The sequence below is a fragment of the Nycticebus coucang genome, chromosome 9, assembly GCF_027406575.1.
Source record: "Nycticebus coucang isolate mNycCou1 chromosome 9, mNycCou1.pri, whole genome shotgun sequence".
Lineage (NCBI taxonomy): Eukaryota > Metazoa > Chordata > Mammalia > Primates > Lorisidae > Nycticebus > Nycticebus coucang.
In genome coordinates, this window is record NC_069788.1 from 19,410,840 (window position 1) to 19,434,154 (window position 23,315).

Genomic DNA, 23,315 nt, shown 5'->3' on the forward strand with positions numbered 1-23,315 from the left:
AGAAACCCCCACCCTATGTACTGAGATGCAGCGGTCTCAGGTACCCTGGAGTGCCGGTGCCACCTCCCAGCAGCAAGCAGGGACCAGCAGTTAGGAGAGAATGAGAATGCTTGTCGTCCTGGGGACCCCAGCACAGGAATAGAAAATGACAGAAATGAGACATGCATTTGTCCAGTAAGAAAAACTAGAAAACTATGAAAATAAGATCTATAAAATGTTCTCACCATTTTGTTAAGAGCAAATTAATTCATTTGTATTTTATAATGTTAAAATTTACTAAACCCTAGCCAGGGAAGATGGCTCACACCTGTAATCCTAGCACTCTGGGAGGCCAAGACTGGCGTATTGCTTGAGCTCAGGAGTTCGAGACCAGCCTGAGCAGGACTGAGACCCATCCCTACTAAAAATAGAAATATTAGCTGGATGTTGTGGCAGGCACCTGTAGTTCCAGCTACAGGGGAAGTTGAGGTGAAAGAGGGAGACTTTGTTGGGCAGCTCCTGTGGCTCAAAGGAGTAGGGCGCCAGCCCCATATGCTGGAGGTGGTGGGTTCAATCCCAGCCCCGGCCAAAAACCACACACACACACACAAAAAAAGCGTGAGACTCTGTCTCAAAAAAAAAAAAAAGAAAAAAAACTTACTAAGTCCTTTATGAGGATATGATTCTTATTGTACAGGTAGTCTCTGAGGTACAAATATTCAACTTACATACAATTCTCACTTAACAACAGAGGCTACTACTGGTACCTGGTTAATAGGTACTACTGGTACCAGTAGTACCTATTAACAGGTAATAGGTACCTGTTTCAACTTACAAAAAATTCAGCTTAAGAACTAATATATAATACTTACCTCTTCCATAACCGAGGGACTGCCTCTCTTATATAATGTTATATTTAAAAAAGAGAAACATTGGGGATTAATTTTTACATGTATAATTTGTTGTTTTGATATCCAATAATTACTTGAATGACAGAAAAATTGAAAGATTGTACGTGTACTAAGAGTAATATTACATATTCCTTCTTTAACATAACAATGCCAATTAAATACATTTTGAATAGCAACAACATTTTTTACGTTGCTTTGCCCTCGGATAAAATTTACTATGATTAAGTATTTTCAAACTTGTTGGGTCAAATAAAAATAATGTGAGATTTTAGAACTAGCTGAGAATAGGAACAATTTAAAGGTCTGAAGCCATTTTCTATATGTTTAAATCTCTATTAGATAGTATGATGTTTCTGTGATTTTGAAAGTTAAAGCAGAAATTTATTCTTCCCTGAATTTATTCCTGTCAGGCGCCACCACTAAAATATCACTAGGTATTTTCCATTAGTGTGTATGAAACTTGAGGGGCTGACATCTAAGAAATCTCACAGAAATAGTACAGGAGATGTTAGGTTATACATCTAGGTGTAGATGTAGCTATGAAGGTAGGTATGTTAACACAAACGTATGTGTTTATAGCTATGACATTTGATAATTAAAGTAGAGATAGGGATACTCGGAAAGAATGACAAGCAATCATAACCTTTCTATGCTCTCTTATCAAAGGGAATCTATGGAGCTGGCCTGACCCTATATGACTACAGATGAATGGAACACATATTATTAATAGTTAGGCAGTTCAGAAAACTACTTTTAATTTAATCAGAGGTCATTATTATACTACCTACTGTATTACTAAAGAAATGTGATTTAAAACACCGAGTTTCTAGTTTTTATATAACTGGCTACTAAACAGTAAAAAACGTGATAATAAAATTATTGGTGTAAACGTGGTAAAAGGTTGCAACTACACAGTATACAAATTAAAGCAACTTTTTGAGAGGGATTTGGCAAAATCCATTAAAAAATTCAAATGCACATGCTATTTATAAGAATGTATGAGGCCGGAAGCTGGGGTTAAAGAAAATGGGGAGATCTTAGTCAAAATATACCAATAAAAGAATTTATGACCCAACAAAAATGTGGAGAATTGGGCAGCAGCTGTGGCTCAGTGAGTGGGGCACCAGCCCCATATCCCGAGGGTGGCAGGTTCAAAACAGGTCCCAGCCAAACTGCAACAAAAAATAGATGGGGGTTGTGGCAGGCATCTGTAGTCCCAACTACTGGGAGGCTGAGGCAAGAGAATCACCTAAGCCCAAGACGTGACTTAGGAGGTTGCTGTGTGCTGTGAACTGAGACGCTACCGCACTGTACAGAGGGCAATGGAGTGAAACTCTGTCTTAAAAAAAAAAAAATGTGGAGAATTTGGAACTCTAATGTTTTGCTGGTAGTAATGCCAAATGCTGCAGCTGCTTTGGAAAATAGTTTGATTGTTGCTCAAAATGTTAAGCATAGAATATATAATCCAGCAAAGTAATAGATACGTACATCCAGAGAAAAACTTAAACAAATGTTCATGGTAGCATTGTTTATAGAAGCCAAAAGGCAGAAATGGCCCAAATGTCCATCAGCTAATGAACGGATAAATAAAATCTGATGTTGTGGAGGTAGATAGATGGACATCTCAGCAGAGCGCCCCGCCTCAATTCTGAGGTAACCAGGGAGAGGGCAATTCCTGGGTGTTCTTCTCCAGGAGGAAAAGAATCCTGAGGCGCCAGCCACTCAGGTCAGCACAGACCAGGCTCATGCATTTGAGAGTCAATAGACTGGAGGGATTAAACTCATGGATATGTAGTTAAACTAGAAAACCTGGCTTACTTCCCTTTCCTGAACAGAACTGGCTTCTCCCTCCCCGTCTATTGACATAGACTGCCGTTTGTTTACCAGTCCCTTGCCCTGCTTTCTATCCAGTCTTCCTGGGAATTTGGGATTCTTTCAACCCTATCTTTTGCATATGCACTTTTTTTTTTTGAGGGGTGAGTGGTTAGTGTGCCCTGACCTCATAGCTCAGAGCAACCTCAAACTCTTGTGCTTGAGCAATTCTCTTGCCTCAGCCTCCCAAGTAGCTGGGACTACAGGCACCTGAAACAATATACGGCTATTTATCTGTTGCAGTTGTCACTGTTGTTTAGCTGGCCCAGGCTGGGTTTGAACCCACCAGCCTTGGTGTATGTGGCCGGCGCCCTAACCACCACGGAGCTACCAGCACCAAGCCACGCATATGCGCTTCTGTTAAAAACTAATGCAAACCTTCTGAAGAGGCCAGGAAGGAGCTGCATTCTGGGTCTACTCAGCCTGAGTTAGTGTAAGCCATCGCCAGGCAGCCTCAAACTTGTTTTTCCTTAAAACTGGTGTTGAGTTAGTTATTTCCAGGATTGTTTCCCAGCAGGCGTTCAGACCAGGTCAGGGTTCACTCACATAGATCCACGACATGTGTATATATACACCCACACCATATTTTATATATATATATAATGTACACACCATTAATAAAAAGAATAAAGTTCTGATACATACGGCAACACGATGAACTTAAAAATATTATGTAAGCGAAGTAGCCAATCACAAGAATCTGGCATATCATATAATTACATTTCTATGAAATGTCCAAAATAGGAAAAGCCATAGAGACAGAAAGTAGATTAAAGGTTGGTTAAGGCTATGCTGAGGCTGTGTGTTGGGGAGTGACTGCTAATAGAAAAGGGGATTTGGGGGGGACGCCAAAATATAACACTAAATTATAGTGGTGGTTGTACAATTGTGTATCTACTAAAAGTTATTCAACAATGCACAATTTAAAAGGGTACATTCTACATGTAACTTATGTCTCAACGAGACTATTAAAAATAAATTTATGGCCCAGATCGCAAGAAAAAAAGAACTTGAACAGCCTTAATGTAATAATCACAAACTCTATTATAATCAGTGATGGCAAACCCAAACAACGCAAACCTCTGTAGTTTTAAAAGGAAAGTGAAGAATTTTTATTTACTGACAGAGCAGCCCACTGAGAATTATTTTTAGATGAAAAAACAAAAAGTAAAATAGGATATTCTAACAGGTGGAAAAAGTAGAATGCTTTATTCTACTTTTCTACTTTGAATTACTACTATTCAAAGTAGTAATTTATGTTACTACTTTGTTAAATTAAACACAATGATTTTTGAAACTTTTCTTCCCCTTACACTATTAGGAGCCCTAAAGTCAAGATTGTTCTAGGTGAGGTTTTTTATTTTTTCAATATATTATCATCATTATTCTTTTAGTACTTTATCATTGTTCTGAAGATTCACTTATTTCTCTACCCATGAAGTAAGGTTCTTAGGATTCAAACACCTGAAAATGAGGGCACTCCTGCTTAGGAATTTGAGGTCATTGTCTGCTGCACAGTAGTAAAGTCAGCTGAGCAAAATCCCTCAGGCTGAAGCAATGTGAATTTTTTAGCTACATGGTTTACCCAGCCTAGGGCTATTTGATGCCTGCAAACCAAGGGATTCTGTAGAACCAGCAAAAGAGAAAGTGTTCAAAGTAAGGAAAAGTGTGGCATCCTTTCCCTTCCATCTAGAGTTCTGCAATACGACTGGAAATCACTATGCTATCAAGACGTCTTTCTCTAATGATCAGACTTGACTTCTAAGTAGAATTATCATGTTATTCAGACATTAATTTATTAAGAGAACATTTGGGAAGGCTCCCTTCTTGTTACAGCACTGGCTGATTCATCACTGTATCCTTGTACAAAGTTACTCAAGAAGTTATCAAGCAGTTATTGACGTTTATTATTTGGGGTAGATAGTAAATATATCAAGTATTTATAAGAGAAAGACAAAGAACTTCAATTTTTAAGATTTTTAAAATAATCTTGACAATATCAAGCTGATTTATTTGTAAACTTTCATATATTCATGATTTTTAAAATAAAAAAGTTGGAACTTTACTGCTCCTTTTTATATTGCTAATTATATTAATATGTTTATCATGAAGTTATTTTAATAAACTTTCACATTCACTTGATTTTTTAACATATATGTAAAAATACATTAAAATTTTAGCAATCAGAAAAAATATTTTAAAATATATAACAAATTGAATAAATTTTCATTCTAAATTCTAAAATAAGTAAATTCATGACATAATTTGTAACTTACAAAAAGAAAACTGCTGAAAGCCATGGACTTTCACTATTAGGAGCTGTTATATTAAATATGAAATTTGTTTTTTATAACATAAATATATCTGTTTAATGTTGCTTTCAAAATTTGATTGATCATCCTGATGTTTTAATTGATCGATCAATTGATGGTAATAATTTTTGTGTAATTTTTAAAAACTGAAATATGCAAAATATTGATTTTTTTCCAGGTGACATATAGGCTTCCCAAGCAGCTATAATAAAAGTAAAAAAGCACTGACATTTAATTCAGTCTAATTTATTCCTGAGAAAGAGGTGATTGACTGCAGTTCATGAAGTCCATGGCAAATGTTAGATGAAATGGTAAAATTATTCAGAAACACTAACCTAAAAATTAAATTAGGATTCAGAATACTGAGTAATAAATTCCATGTAATTCAAATTAGCATTATAATTTAATTTGACAAAAGTTACCTAAAAGGGACAAACTTAAATTGTGAGTACAAATGGGAAGAACTACAGTAATCTTCTAACAGAAAAAAAAGAAGGTTGATTATAATATTGCATCAAAAGCATTGGAATTTGTATTATTTATAAAACTAAAGATTTATATAACAGAGTTATAAAATTAATCCCAGGGCGACAAAGGTATTTTAGCTTGCTATTTTCATTTTAGTAGTGTGGTACATTGCTTATTTATAAAAAAAAGAGAGAGAGAAATATTCAAATCTATTTATAAAATATATTGGAGAGCTTAGGAGAGGGCCAAACATTGTTGCTCAGGATAATATGAAGCAGAGATAATTCGTCCTTCATGGAGTTTGCAATACAGAGGAGAGAAAAGGGGAACAGCCTCCAACAGCCATAAAAATAAATTCATTGTTACGACCTGTGATGAACACCATAAAGAAGAATTTTAGGTTGCAAAAGAATTATAAAACAAAAGAATTGACTTTACATTAACATTATGTTAAATGTTTTTATAAATTGTTATCTAGGTCATTTTCTTCAACTTTTGCATTCCAGTAAGTTGACATCAGTGTGCATAGTAGATACAAAAATTGCTATCGACGTCTCTATTGTCGGAAAGTATGTCTGAACTGATTCCTTTTTGCTAATATTTTATATTAGTAGCAATGTGCAAAATTAAAATTCACTCAAATTGTTGATTATTTCTATTGCAGCATTCTTTTTTTATATTAAAAGGATAATTCTGGCTTAGTGCCCATAGCACAGTGGTTACGGCACCAGCCACATACACCAAGACTGGCAAGTTCAAATCCGGCCAGGGCCAGCTAAACAACAATGACAACTGCCACAACAAAAAAAATAGCCGGCGTTGTGGGGCGCCTACAGTCCCAGCTACTCAGGAGGCAGAGGCAAGAGAATCTCTTAAGCCCAAGAGTTTGAGGTTGCTATGAGCTGTGACACCTGGCACTCTACAGAGTGACATAGTGAGACTGTGTCGCAAAAGAAAAAAAAGATAATTCTCTCATGATTATATTAAGTGAAATTCCCAAAGTACTGCTTTCCTAACAATTTGTAAAATTAATAAGTACACTGAAAACATTAACAGAACAACTGTTTATAAAGTGTTTATTATTAATAAGGATTTCTGCTCAAATGAGAAATGTGTGTGTGGAAGGAAGATAGAAAAACAATGACCATGTATAGCCTAATAGGAGAGGCTACACATAAAATCATTAAACTATAAGCACATGGCTAATGTTTTAACAGTGGCACAAATGACAGATGAGGAGAGAAACGTCAAAGTCATCTTGTTGAGCCAGGGGCATGTGAGAAGCGTAAGTGAAGGGAATAATGTGGATGGGGACTCGCACTACAGGGTAAGTTAGGAAGAGAAGGAAAAGAATACATAGCAAGCAGTTGAATGAACTTCCCAAATTAGGAAAGTTCCGGGTAGTTAAGGATTAGTAATCTCATTTGGTTTGAGGGAATTTAAGGTACTTACTGTGAATCATGATTAAATAGGCTAAAAAGGCAGAAAGAAATTAGATTGTCGAAGGGCTTTGAGTGTGAAAGTAAGGAATTTCATGTAATTCAGAGAGAATGTGTTGTTTTTAATCATTATTTAGTAGGAAAGAAAAATTAAAATTAGCAAAAATTGTCAAAAAAAAATACTAAACTATTTATGAGTACTCTGAGGTACCTCTTGCATGAATCCTAGAAATGAATGAAGTCACTTTGGGGAATGCAAACTTCTAGCAACGGACCTGGAAATCAGCCTAATTTTAGCACCGTAATGTAACATGGTGTTTTCTTGATGTTAGGCTCCTAAGATTTTAATAACCAGAGGACAACATTAGGCCAAAATTCTAATTCTTTGCCATAAGACAACTGATTGTGAAACTTATGAAGGTCAATTTGTCCAGGATTCTTTCTACCCTGAAGAAATTAATTTAGCGTCTCAAACCTGGTAGATTTACGACAGCTCCCTGATTTACCTAGGGTCATATTATGTACTTTAGACATTTTCAAAACTGAAAAATCTCAGAATTGTAAAATAAACATGATAATTGTTTCTCCTCAAGCCTTGTTGAGAACAAATCAATGTTGCTTTTATTCCCGCTAATTTTAAACCAAATGTTCTGTTATTCCATGTAGTTTTCTACTACTTTTGCTTATACTTTGCTTTCTGATCTGTTTATGAATCACAGATTCCAGGATTTTACCCTCTCTCCAAAAGCCTCCTACATTGCTCCCTCTGGTGTGACACAAACAATGGACTCGGGGAGGACTTCCCTCCGTCCCTCTCCTGCAGCGCCCTCTGCCTGCCTGGAGAGTGTGTGCCACAACGGAGGCACCTGCCGTCCCATCTTCCTCTCCAGCGGCACAGCCTCCTTCCATTGTGACTGCCCCCTACATTTTACTGGCCGTTTCTGTGAAAAAGGTAATCAATCTTCATTATTCTTCTGTATTCATTTTTAAAAGCTTCACCAGGGAATGGGATATTATTGAAACACACAATCATACTGATGAATGCTAGAACGAACAAAAAACATCTGTATAATTTTATTTAAAAATGAATTCTAATAGAGTACTTTCTGCTCATTATTGGAGAAACAAAACTCTAAGGTTTTTTTCTTTTCTTTTGTTTTTTTTACACTAGAAATGCCATTCAAGGTTCGGGGCCTGTAGCTCAGTGGCTAGGGCACCCCCCACATATAGCGGAGATGGCGGGTTCAAATCCAGCCTGGCCCGCCAAACAATAATGACAACTACAACCAAAAAAATAGCTGAGCATTGTGGCAGGTGCCTGTAGTCCCAGCTACTTGGGAGGCTGAGGCAAGAGAATCGCTTAAGCCCAAGAATTTGAGGTTGCTGTGAGCTGTGACGCCACTGCACTCTACCCAGGGTAACAGCTTGAGACTGTCTCAAAAAAAAAGAAAAAGAAAGAAAGAAATGCCATTCAAAATATATCTTCAATTGCCATGTAAAGTAGGAGTTAAAATCAAATGCAGCATTATTATTTAGTTATTTCTAAAATTATGGTGAATCCTTCCTTTATCACCATGGAGACAATTAGGTTTTAATTAATACTATTTTTATTGCTTAATGGCTAATCAAATCACTACATTTGTATGTTTTATATGCACAGCTCCATATTTAAATTTAGCATTTAGGACGAGTACATTATTTTCGATGCTTAAGAATATGGTTTTAGCCTTAATGGAACCCTTTATGAATCAAAAAAAAAAAAAAATTACCCTATTGTCAACATCCAATAGCCTTCTAAGAGGTTTTCAGTTAATCAAGACAGTGCCAGCCAACTAAAGCCAGAATTGTTCTGGACAGATTACAAGGCTTCAGGTCATGATGCAGAGAACTACATGCCCCAACACTGACAAGTATCCATTGTTATCTATGTAAAATTAATCATTAGTTCTAAATTAGGGAGTCGGGATGGGGATTACTATTGAATTACAACTGAGAGTGAAGAGAATTTCATCACTTATCTAAGATTGTATTAAATATTTCCCCTTTTTAGTACTAAAATGTAGGACTTCCTAAAGTTAATTCAAAGGTACATATGTATGTTATTTAAATGACCTTGTGTGATAAATGTTACATTCAGCCAAGTAAGCCAATACAGTAAAAAGCACAGAAATGGAAAATTTATTTTCATGTTTATTTTAAACACCATATAAATATTCTTATAATTCAAAATTTTTAACTGAAAAATGCTTTTGAAGATATATCAACGTGGCTCGATTTTTGGACACATTGATGTGTATGTGAAATATCATGGGATTTGCTTAGGGCTGCATTTAAGACCATTTATATATTACATTCGGAGTAGAAGTTTGGGGGATAATTCAAGTGCTAAAGCTCTTTTAGATTCACATTTAACCAAACTCTGGGAAGACTTTTTCTTTAACTTTGTGCTAGGTGGTGTCTTTGAAAATTATCCTTCTTATCTCTCTTAAAATACACTTTGATATTTTAATGCTTTATATTAGCTTATCTCCTTCCTGGTCAGTAGCTATACACATATGAGGAATAACCCTCTAAGCCATCATTTCTCCCTGCCCTACTGAACCTCTACTTCTTTCTGCTTTAACTTTTTACCTATTAGCTTTAACACTTCACAGAGTAACCTACGCCTTCTTCCAGAAAACAAGAAATTCAGGTGCATTTCTGGTTAAGCCAAGTCTTGACTGAGGTTTAACACATTTGGTATTTTGAGTGCCAGAATGTAGGAAACTGGACCTCAGGAAAAAAAAAAATGGGCATCTCCCCTGTATTCATCGTTGGAATTATATTATTTTTATCATATTGTTAATCACTCTCTACTTTCTATATTTTAACCATTTTTCCTGTTGAATTTATAATATTATAAAAATTAATAATTAGATGATAATGTTTTAGTAAGTACTAGATAATCTACTATAGAATATTTCTTTTTAAATGCATAGTAATCAGATACTTTGATATTTGCATTAATAAATATGAGCAACTGGAAATTGCCTTTCTAAAAGAATGTTTAATTCAGTAATATCTGCATCTGATACACTAAACAAAATTCATGCAATAGGACTCTTTTTAGACTATGCGATATCATAGTACTATCTGTAATTTTATTATATTGCCTCTTTAGTATTTCAACATAATCCACAGAGTGCGTTGGGATGTGCAGTTTCAGAATTAAAAATATTTCTAAATATAAAATCGATAGCTATTTATTTTTAATAATTTTTAAACATTTCCCCCTTAAATTTCAATAAAGTGCCTGCTTCTTTCAGTCATAACAAAAGCCTAGAGCAGGTTTGTGTTTTCAAACTAATGCTATAAATATTATTTGTAATGGTATATGCCTTAATGCCCACACTGAAAGATGTTGACTGCTGCCTAAGGCAGTGATTCAGGAATCTGGTACCAAGCTATAAATTTTTGTGTATGAACTAGGTTGGCCAGATGCCATAATTTTTAAGTTTAATTTTCAGTAAACAGTATTATATACCAGTTTCAAAGTGTTTCAATTGCCTGGCAAAAACTTTGCTTTGAATAAGCAGTTCCTAAATCTCCCTATTTATGTTTATTATATGGGTTTATATAATTTCTTAAAAATGTGTTTGCCATTAGATGCTTAGAATTTTGCAGATAAATCAGAACTTACAGATAGACTACCAAGAAAATAATTTCTTAAATGAGTCCCTTTCTTAACAGAGTACAATTAACACTTAAAATATGTGAACTTCTGATTCAGGAACAAAATTTGCATAACATTATTGTAAAGAGTTATGATTTACCAGACACTGCACTGAATGCTACATGCATATTGTTTTACTGAACCCTCACAGTAACCCAGCTGAAGTAAGCTCTGTAAATTACCTCCATTTGCAAATGAGAGCTCTAGAGTCTAAAGTTGTTACATTAATTTCCCAAGGTCGCACAGCTTGTACGTGGTAGAAATGGGATTAGAAGTACTCTTCACTGACTCCAGAATTCACATTTAATCACCATGGTATATCGCTGCCCAAGTTAGAAAATCGAATTTAATGTGATGGCATGACATAGGATTTTTAAACTGTTCCAGTCTTTCATCTGTTTATTAACAGCATCTTTATTTCAAGAAGAAAAGAAATTTTGCTTAAAAAAGTGAAATTTCAAAAATCAGAAAACCAAAGAAGTTAATATTGATCTAATAATTTTTGAATGAAAACGCTATTATCATACCTCCATAAATTAAACTGAAAAACACATCAGGTGACCCCCCCAAAAGTTGTCTGCGTGGTCAGTCATTTTCATAATTATTTCACTCAAACTAAAAGCATAGGAAGTCATTTTAAGAGTATTCGAATTTCAGAAAAATCTAGACATAAAAGAACACGACTGAAAAAGTTTTGATTGCACAGACATCTAAATGTAAAGATATTTTGGAAATTGATTTTTTTTCTTCACAAGCCTTGCTTCTTTTTACTCTTAGTTATTCTTAACATGTGAAAGAATGTTAAAGTATTTTATTTCAACAACTTTGGTGTTTCACAGCAAAATGGAGGTATAAATTAACATATATGCCTATAGCACTAGATTCAGTAACACAGAAAAGAGTTTGGAGGGTGGAGGGGATATGTTATCCAGTAATGGGTCACCCATACACTTATTTCCTGTCTATTTGGCATTGTATCGTATATTCTACTTTATCAAATCATTAACAATCAGCTAATAATGCTGTCTTATGGAATTGATTAATATAAATATAAATATATATTTAGTGAATGCTTCATGCATGTTATTTTACTCAACCCTCAGAATAATAATCCAGTTGAAGTAAACTCTGTAAATTACCCCCATTTGCAAATGAGTGCTCCAGAGTCTAAAGTTGTTACATTAATTTCTCAAGGTCGCACAGCTTGTACTTGGTAGAAATGGGCACACACTGTCTCAATTCATATTGGCTCAACCTTGTTGCCTACTTTACCTCAATAATCTTGCATGAAACCACGGGAAGCATAAGACCATATTCTTTTCTTTGTTTTATGTAGCTGCAGACAGGCAGATGGCTGATTCCTACTGTAAAGTTCAGGGTGACAGATTTAGAATATCAGTGCCTTGTGCTGGGGGAAAGCGTATGCTTCTGACTATTAATTACAGTATTAACATTTTTTAAGCAGCCACATACTTTTTAGTGTTCCATGAAACAGTTTTATAAATAGTTCAATAAAGGAGTATTTAAATGGCGTCCATTAGGAGCAAGAAATCTTTTCTTTATTTGATATCCTGACTGCTTATATTCCGTATATGTTTAAAGGTTAATTGTACTGAGTCAATTACAAACCTAGAAATAAAAATGAGAAGTTTTACTAGATATTTTGTCGTGTTAACAATTTTTTTAAAAGGCTGCTTTGATGTCAGTCTTTGTTTTCACTATAACTGAAATGTATTGGGAAGTTGTATTCGAGTAGCCTGAATTTATTATTGACTTCAAATCAGGGCCACAGTCAGACATTCCAAAGCCAAAAAGGTAGAGAAACAGAGCATGAGTGAGATTTCCATAGCCAGTGATTTGTCTCCTTTTCAGAGAATTAATAGTCGACATCATCATAATAAAACCAAGAAATAGGTGTCTGCCTTTTCAAACATAATACCCATGACTGAAAGTCTGTCTTTGAAATCAGAGAGCAATGCTGCATTTTTGTTAATAAATTACAATGGCTGAAATATTAAGATGTTAAATTGAAAATGAATGGGAATTGAAGTCAAGGACAGGGTTGAAGGGGAGATAAGATTACCTATTATCGAAGAGAGAAGATTTCATTTTCTTTTTTTTTTTAGGTTACAGTGTTTGCATTTATGAGGCAGAGCCCCTCTTATAATTGTGTCCTGCCCCTGCTAAAAGGTGTGCCATACACCTTAACACTGTGCCCATTAAGTGGGAGCACACCCATCCCCCATCCTCCCCTCCCCCACTCCCTCATTCCCCTGCCCCCCACCTTGAACCGATTTGAGTTTTTCTCTTATGTGGGCATGTATTAGATCATCTACTAGCTTGATGTCAGTATTGAGTATGGAGAAGATTTCATTTCTGAAGGCAGGGGTGAGCTGGAGCTCTCCAATCTGCTGACCTCCTCACCACTGTCAGCTACTATATTCTCACTAAACCAGTTGGAGAAAAAGAAAGTCCACAGCCTATCCTGGTACCTATTACTATGCTTTAAGTCTCAATGGGTTTAGACCAAGGCTTGGAAGGGCAGTGTTCCTTCCTGGAGTTTCTAGGGGATAATATATTTTCTTGCCTTTTCCGTCTTCTACAGGCTATCTGCATTGCTTGGATCAGGGCTCCTTTATCCGTCTTCAAAGCAAGTGATGATGGGTTAATCGTTCTCATATCACTCAGACCTATTTTTCCATCTCCCTTTTCTACACTTAATGACCCTTCTTATTGTATAGAACCTGAGATAATCCAGGATAATCTCTGTATCTCAAAGTCAGCTGATTAGCAATCTTAATTCCCTCTGCAATTCCAGTTCTTCTTGGTCATGTAAAGTAACATATATGCACGAATTTTAGGAATTGGGATGTGGACATCTTTGGGTGGTGGCTAGTATCCTGCCTAATGCAGGATTTCTGGTTCTCTCTCAGGAGATTTACAAGATCATACAGAAGAGGGGATTTATTGGCTAGATATCTAATAGATATCTGGCGCTCATAGAATTGCGGGAAGAACATGAGAATGTTTCCTAAGGCCAGGCAGTGAGAACCATAGTGGGGCTCATTCAGAAACAGGCTGTTCTGTCTACCCTCACCACTGTGTTTGAACTCAAACTGCCATCATGTTCTGAGTCATTAGCTCAAGATTTAGAATCCCAGGAGAAGCTCTGAAATTGTCCAATTGCCAAACCTCAAAACATATACTAACTATTGCTGTACAGGAAAGGGAAGAGAGGGACAAGAGGGAGCATTGTTCTATAAGCTTCTGAAATAGTAACATAATCCACCAAGATCATCTTCATTTCCACCCCCAATTATAATCATTAGCAATGGGCATTCTTAGCACACATGCACACTCTGTTTTCTCCTTAAATTTCTGAAATTTGTCTTTTTTCTTAATCTATATTGCAGAATAGTTCAGTAAAAAAAAAAAGAAAAATGTTGCCTTTCCTCCTTGCAAGCACGCCATAAATATACCATCAAAATATTTTCATGAACTAATTTTTTTTTCTCTTTCTTACTTTCAATTTAGGTCATCAGGACAAACTATTTTATGGAGAAAATGGTATTGTGTTTTTATTTAAAAGAGTGAGTTTAAATGGTACTTAGAAGGAATTAGAATGAAAAAGCACATGAAAGAGTTTAGTTTAGGATCAGGGCACATGTGGGACCAGCTGAGATATAAAGCTGGAAATTTAGGTAAAATTCATACTGCAGAGAATCCAAAGTGACAGATTAAAATATGAAATTCATTAGTAAAGGTTTTCAATCATGCAAAAGACTGAATGACCAAATTTGGGCTTCAGAATGACAGATATGAGAGTAAACTATAGAATTATAGTGAGGATGGGGAGAAGATGGGGAGAAAAATTGGGAAGCAATTAGAAAGCCAAAAAGTAGGATAAAAACTCTTGTAACCCTAATTCTTCTCCAATAATTTAGAAGTATAGCAGATCTTTCTGTTTTCTGTGCAGGATATGGTACAGTTTTTTGTAAAAAAGTTACCAGTCTGAATCAGGCTTGTATCTTCTAATGTATTATTTTGTGAAGAAAAAATGTTTGGTATCAAATGTGATTATGAAAGGCAATTCACAGTCAAGGTATCTTTCTCCCCTTTTACTTGACCCATCAGTTATTCACAGAAAACCAAATCATACACAGTAAAACTTTACCATGACATAAACAACAGAGATATGAAATGAATGAGACTGACCCATTCTATAAAAAGTCATAACCAGCTAGCTAAACATTTGTAAATACGTGCACACAGGGAAATATGATTTATCTTATATTTCTACTTCAGTGCTAAATTTGTCAAGCGCCTTGACTTTATTGCATAATAGATTTATCACACATATCATACACACACACACACACACACACACACAATTTAAAACATGTGAGATAATTAAAATACATGCTTTGGGTCTTTGGTAGAGCTATGAAAATCACTTGCTATTGGAAAGCACCTTAAAACTAAATTTTTTTTAAACTAGGATTTTACAGGTACAGAAACAATGTTCAAAAGAAGTATACTAACATAAGTAGACTACCAATTAAGGGAAAATCTGGTGCTAGAATACAATGCCCATAACCCAAATCTGCCTCAGCATGTACCTTTCAAATATTTCCAATGGTAGATTCCAAGTTGAATTGCAAGAATAATATATTACATTGCATCTACTTGAGATAAATGATTGAATAAACTTAGAAAAATTAAGATAGTAATGACTTCAATTGTGCCCAATTTTCTCTAGATAGATAAAATAGATTTGACTATAGACACAAACATGACATTGGATGAATTTACTACTGGTGCTTATAATTGACGGACATGTTTAACAGTATTTTTTACTAATGTAAATTTTCTTGTAACAGTAGAAAGAAGAAAAGTTAATTACAATACCTCATATTATTATCAATGAAATTGTTTTTAAAGCAATAATGTTTAAACACAGGTAACAATTAGGAAAAAAACTGGTTTTCACATTTTGTGCAATACTTAATTTTTGTTGATTCTATAGAAACAATGGCCAATAAAGATATAAAGGAAGGAATATGTGCAATTTTTAAGTTTCCTGTTGCCATATTAAAAAACTATAAGGTACAGAAGAAATGATCTTTAATAGTATATTTTATGTAGTAGTTAGCCAAGTATATCTAAAATATTATCATTTCAACGCTAAACCTAGTGTATCTAAAATATTACCATTTAAATAATATAAACTGTCAATGGAATACTTCATATTCTTTTATATCATGCTGTCTTTGGAATCTGGTGTTTCTTTACACATATCGCGTACCTTAATTCAAAGTAGCCACATTCCAAGTACCCAGTAGTTACATATCTTAATGTCTTAGTTTGTTCTGTGCTATTATAACAGAATACTTGAGATCTAATAATTTATCATGAACAGAAATTTATTGGTTCATAATTCTGGAGTCTGGGAAGTCCAAGATCAAGGTACCTTGTTGCCACATGATAAAACAGCAGAAGGGGAGAACAAAGGAGAAGGCGGTGGGGAAGGGGGACTCAACTTGCCCTTTTCTAATGACATCAGTTCCACCTGTAAGGGTAAAGCCCTCCTGGCCTCATCACTTCTTATGGGTCCCACTACTTAATACAGCCACAATGTTTACATTAAATTTCAACATGAGCTCTAGAGGGGACAAAGATTTAATCCACAGCACTGGTGCATACTATATCAGATTGTAAAGTGCCAAAGGACCAAGAAAATGACATAACAAATGTAATGGTGTTGCTTGTAAAAAGTATTGACATGGGGAGACAACAGAGACTTTTCTACTTAAAAGTTTGATTAGGGAAGAATGTGAGAAAATGGAAGCAGCTGAAGTTCCGTGAAGTCTCCACTAGGACACTGTCTTACATTATTCATCTGAAGACCAAGCATTAATACTTTTTATTTAATAAACTCCAGAACACTCGTTTTAATCTCTTTTATCTCTCTATGCTTATATTATCTGTCTACTATGAAATTAAATGTACCAGCTGCATCCTGCAGCCTTAAATATCATCTATATGCTGACCATTGCCAGATTTATTTACCCAATCCTGACCTTTTGCTGCATGTCAGACATGCATATTACATTTGTTTATTAAACAAGGCCTTATACAGAAGTGGGTTGTGGGGCTTCTGCATTGATCCTCCCTCATTCTTACATTAGTATATTTATTCATTCATAAATTAAGTTACATGGAGTCATTTGTCTAACTCTACCATGAATTCACTACAATATATTTACCATATACTAACCCCTGCTTCTAAAACTGATCATAACAGGTGGATAAGATAGACATGCTCTCTGACCTTTGCTTTTACAAGAGGTGTGAATCAATAAAGCCTATTTATAGACATTGCATATATGATCCAAATTGACATGCAAACTCCCAAACAGAGTGCCATAATAAGGGAAAAGATAATGGGAGAAGAAAGTGCAGAACGACCTATTTAAAAAGCTATTATGAAGAAATACCATTTAAACCAAAGCTAAAAATATAAATGTTTACCAGCATTTTGAAAAGCAGAGGAGAGAATTTCCCAAAGAGAACAGTATATAATCATGAACAGAAATATGTAAGAATGACTTTTTATGAGTTTCTGTTTAAGGGAAAACTAGAAGCACCAACTATTTTCTTAGACTAAACGTAAGGCTAATACAAAATATTGGAGAAAAACAATTTCTCTAATTTCATTGCTTATTTATTTCAAATTTATAATGAGTCTGTTGTCCCTTGTCTCAAGAAATTTAGGAAAGACTTATGGCAAAATGTAAATAGAATGGCTAGCTTCCTCAGTTACTGCAACCAATGTTCCTTCCAAGAAAACAGTCTTTTCTGTGAAAATAAAGTATCAGAAAAGTAAACTAATGGGGTTTAATTGAATTCTACTTTACTATCATTTACCATTATAGCATAATGGTATAGGAACTACACTAATATTTTTGTATTATACTATTTACAGTGCAATTGTAAAGATTTAAAAGAAAATACCAATCTCTAGTTAACTAGAAGAATTCAGGGCACAAAAAATGGAAGAATATATATTTGGATAACATGAGAGGCCAATGGCAAATGCAAAGGATAATTTTAACCTGTTCTAAAATGTTATTACACCATAGCAAAACAAAAGGGCTATTATGACCAGAGATAATTCAGGATAAAATTAGTAGCCTCTGGAAAATTGATTTTCTGGCAATTATTTTCCTCAATATATGATGTGCCTTTGGCTGGAAAAATTAATTGAACTTACATTTAAAAGATGACATCATGTTCTCACTTGTAAATACAATCTTATTAATGAAACTGAGAACCACCTGAGCAGAAGAGTTTATTGTTTAAAATGTCCTTGAAACATTAAATTAATTTCAATAGCTTTATTTTATAAAAGTGTCTCTGTAGATGTCCCTTTCTTTTCTGCCCTGGAATTATAGATGTGATTATGAATAAATATGGACAGGTATTAATAGATTTGAGGGAACATGGAAATTGAACATAATCTTCACACACATAACCTTTTTCTTGCAGTGGGAAATGGATTTTGTGTAATCAGTGTTCCTGAAGATTACAGTATTTCCTCCAATCCTTGGGGAGGGGGGATATTTTCAAAGATCTCCACCGGACTCCTGAACCTTGAGACAGTACCGAACCTCTCCGTGTGTACAGTCCCCCCTCAGTAGCCATGGGAGGTTTGTTCCAGGACCCCCATCAATACCCAAATCCATGGATGCTCATTCCCTTAAATAAAATGGACAAAGAGATAATTCACATTCTAGATGGGATGTAGCTGGATAGAACAAGATTTCATCACGCTACTCAGAATGGCACACAATTTAAAACTTGTGAATTGTTTATTTCTAGAGTTTCCCATTTCATATTTTTAGACTACAGTTGACCACAGGGTAAGTGAAACTATGGAAAGCAGAACTGGGAATAAGGGATAATTACTGTAATATTAGATCATTTTACTCCATCCTGTGCTTTTATTAGAGAATGCCACAGGCTGGATAATTTGTAATGAACTAAAATTGGATGGCTGATGTTACTGGAGGCCAGGAAGTCTTAGATTGAGGGACTGCATCTGGCGGGGGCCTTCTTGCTGTGGCTTCCTATGATAGAAGACAGAAGGACAAAGAGAGAGTGAGATGGAAAGAAAAAGCGGGCCCAACTACCTCTTTTATAACAATTCCACTCCTGTTCTAATGATATAAATCCATCATTTTGCCCAGCCTAACCACCTCTCATTCAGCCCCATCTCCCAGTACTGTTGCAATGGAGAATAAGTGTCCAACACATGTTTTTTGGGGGGATACACATTCAAACCGTAGCACAGATATTAGCAATAACTAAGAAATGAGAAAGTGACAGATAATAGCAGCTAATACGTGATGTTTCACCACTAGTACACACTGTGCCAAACTCTTCCCATCCACATTCTCTTTCAATCCACACACCAACCCTTTGAGTCAAGTAATAATTTTTTAATCAAAGTTCTTTTTGTCTCCAAGTTACAGAAACCAACTCAAATGTAACTAACATTTGTTAAATGTGTAGTATATATTAAGCATGTTAGTAAAATTAGAAAAATATGTTCTTAATCTTAACCTATAGTGACTCACTGATTCCTCATAAGTAAGTGAGTAGGGCACTGACACCATATACCGACGTTGGAGGGTTCGAACGCAGCCCCGGCCAAACTGCTGCAAAAAAATAGCCAGGTATTGTGGTGGCCTGTCGTTCCAGCTACTTGGGAGGCAGAGGCGAGAGAATCACCTAAGCCCAAGAGCTGAAGGTTGCTGTGAGCTGTGACGTCACAGCACTCTACTGAAGGCAACAGAGACTCTGTCTCTTAAAAAAAAAGGAAATCTTATTCTATCCCCGTGTTTCAAGTAGAAAAATAGAAACAGAGAGTTTAAGTAATTTGTCCATGGTTATTCAGCAAGTAAATTCTAGAAATGGGATTTGAATACAAGCTCTTTGAACTGTTCTGTGTATCTGATCCAATCAGCTTAAGCAAAGATAGAAAAGAAAAATTATTGTATAACTATAAATGTGTCATTTATAGAACCATAGAATAGAAATGCTCAAATATATGCAGAAGACAACTAGAACCAGAAACAAACGCACTCTCAGTGTTTTCTCTGTTTGAGTCACGTTTCATTCTTCCTGTCACCTTCCGACAACTGATTTTGCATCAACACTGTAGAGTCCTGCCAAGGAAGGGCTAAATCCGCCCTGGACTGGCCCCAAGGAAGAGATGGTAACTGTTTAGTTTGGCTAAGGGGATCACCCCGGCCCAATCACTCTGGCCAAAAGTAAATAATCACTCAGCTCCCCAAGAAGGAAGAATTATGGTGGATGTGAATATACCACAAAATTTGTGAACTACAGCTGTTAAGATTCCCATCCTGCTGATGAAAAACTGAGTACAGAGAAAATAATTTGTAGAGGTCATTCAGTGTCTCTAGCAAAGCGGAACTCCAACCACGGCCTATTTAAATGCCAATTTTTTTTTAATTTTTATTTTCACATATACATGTGTTAATTAGGTTTCCATTTTTTTTTGCCTTCACAAAATTAAAAATACTTAAAATTTAATAACAATAACAATGTTTAAGATAAGGATTAGAAACAAAAGCCTTGTAAGGAATGAAGGAACATAATACATTCAGAAAAGGAATCAGACAATTGCTTCATCGAAATATTAAGCAAATATTAAGCAATAATAATAACAATAAGGCAAAGAAAGTAACATTCACATTGTCAAATATGAGTATGACTTTTATAGAATGCTTTGACTCTGAGATTCAGTATGGAGTTGTCAGTTAACTTCTTATTTTTTTTTTAAGTATCAAAAAATAGACAACTAATATTTATAAATAAAAGTAAAAGATAATTTCAAAAAACAGATCATGCTTAATCTTATAGACAATAGAAAAAGAAGAAATACATCAAAATCATTCTACTTGATATAGGTACACCTGATATTAAAATTGGAGAAAATATTATAAAGGAGAAATACAAACATATATCACTTATAAATGAGGATATAATATCCTAAATAACATATTAACATGTGGAGTTAAAAATTAATGTTTAAGTAATATACTTTTGTCAAAATTAAAACCAATTTACGTGAAAATTAGCCACTATTTTCTTTTCTTTTCTTGTTCTTTTTTTTCCCCTTATTTTCCTCTCCCTCAGCCCTTCCCTCCTTCTCTGTCTGCTCTCCCCTTCCCCCATGTCACACCATGTCATTAATTGTCATTAATTGTCTTCAAATCAAAATTGAGTACATAGGATCCATACTTCTCCACTCCTGTGATGCTTCACTAAGAATAATGTGTTCCACCTCCATCCAGGTTAGTACAAATGCTGAAAAATCTCCATTTTTTATGGCTGAATAATAGTCTATCATATATATATACCACAACTTGCCAATCCATTCCTGGGTGGAAGGACATTTAGGTTGTTTCCACATTTTGGCAATTGTAAATTGGGCTGCGATAAACAGCCTACTACAGGTGTTTTTATAATAAATGGGGTTTTTTCCTTCTGGATAGATGCCCAGTAATGGGATTACAGGATCAAATGGGAGGTCTAGGTTGAGTTCTTTGAGGTTTCTCCATACTTCCTTCCAAAAAGGTCATATTATTTTGCAGTCCCACCAGCAGTGTAAAAGTGTTCCCTTCTCTTCACAACTGCGCCAGCATCTGCAGTTTTGAGATTTTGTGATAGGCCATTCTCGCTGGGGTTAGGTGATATCTGAGGGTGGTTTTAATCTGCATTTCTCTAATAATTAGGGATGATGAACATTTTTTCATATGATTTCTGGCCATTTGTTGGTCATCTTTGGAGAAGATTCTATTCATCTCTCTTCCCCATTGATGTATGGGATTGTTGGTATTTTTCTTGTGAATTAATTAACATTCTGTATAGATCCTGGTTATTAAGTATTTGTCTGATTCATAATATGCAAATATCCTTTCCCATTTGGTAGGTTGTCTATTTGCTTTGGTTGTTGTCTCCTTGGCTGTACAGAAACTTTTCAATTTAATTAAATCCCATTTGTTTATTATTGCTGTTGTTGCTATTGCCGTGGCAGTCTTCCTCATAAAGTCTTTCCCCAGGCCGATATCTTCCAGTGTTTTTTCTATTCTTTCTTTGAGGATTTTTATTGTTTCATACCTTAAATTTAAGTATTTATCCATCTTGAATCAATTTTTGTGAGTGGAGAAAGGTATGGGTCCAGTTTCAGTCTTTTACATGTGGATATCCAGTTCTCCCAGCACCATTTATTGAATATGGAATCTTTCCCCCAGTGGACACTCTTGTTTGGTTTATCGAAGATTAGTTGGCTATAAGTTGTTGATTTCATTTCCTGGTTTTCTATTTGATTCCAAATGTCTATGTCTCTATTTTTGTGCCAGTACCATGCTGTCTTGACCACTATGGCCTTGTAATACAGCCTAAAATCCGGTATGGTGATACCCCCGGCTTTGTTTTTATTACTAAGAACTGCCTTAGCTATACGGAGTTTTTCCTGGTTCCATACAAAACGCAGAATCATTTTTTGCAAGCCCCTAGTAAATGTGGAATGTAAAGGTCTTAGCAAAATAACTAAGAAAATGCTACAAAAGCTATGTTAACTAATGTGATGAAAATGTGTCAAACGATCTATGAACCAAGTGTATGGTGCCCCACGATCATACTAATGTACACAGCTATGGTTTAATAAAAATAAAGAAAGAAAGAAATAAAAAAAAAAGAAGAAAGAAAATAGGACGTTGGTATTTTAATAGGGATGGCGTTGAATCGGTAAATTGCTCTGGGAAGTATAGACATTTTAATGATGTTGATTCTTCCCAGCCATGAGCATGGTATATTCTTCCATTTGTTAAGGTCCTCTGCTATTTCCTTTCTTAAGATTACATAATTTTCTTTATAGAGGACCTTCACCTCTTTTGGTAGGTATATTCCTTAGTATTTCATTTTCTTTGGGGCTATGGTGAAGGGAGTTATGTCTTTAACATCTCATCTTGCCAATTTTTAAAAACTACTATGCATTTCTATTAAAAAACAAACAAAACCCAAGGATATAAGCATTGAAATAATGCCATCTGTACTGACATTTAGTTATTAATAACCTAATTTGGTGGATTACATCCGAGAACAATTTAATTTCTCCCACTACTGACTTAAATTAGCTTTATCTTTCCCCCCTATTTGTAGCAATCTGGGTATATCCCATGCCTTTCTGGTCTCTTGTAGATATTAAAAAGCCTAATCCAATTTGAAATTTCCCAGACCCTATCTGCAGCTGTTCCCTGCCTCTTCCTTTGATGCAATGACTCAATGCTAGAATCTTCGGGGTCAGGTCAAGATAGCAGGAGTCAAGAAAACTGAAAAGTAACATTCTTTTGCACGTAGTGGTTGTAATTCTGCCTGGGCAGCAAACACATTGTCAGGGCAGCTGTATCCAGGGTTGGCCGGTGATTCCCTACAATACCTTTTCCTATGTTTACATTGTGCACCCTCAGAAAATATCCTGCAGATTCCCTTTTGCAACCATAGGGAAAGTTACACACATCTCCTTTGGCTG

The 23,315-nt window shown here is 35.2% G+C and overlaps 1 protein-coding gene across 1 annotated transcript in view; it reads left to right on the forward strand.

Annotated features, from left to right (window-relative positions):
- EYS (eyes shut homolog) overlaps positions 1–23,315 on the forward strand; it is a 1,685,250-nt gene that overhangs the window by 1,191,815 nt on the left and 470,120 nt on the right. The window contains 1 exon segment of the mRNA XM_053601630.1: positions 7,701–7,933. Coding sequence (XP_053457605.1) covers positions 7,701–7,933 — 233 coding nt within the window.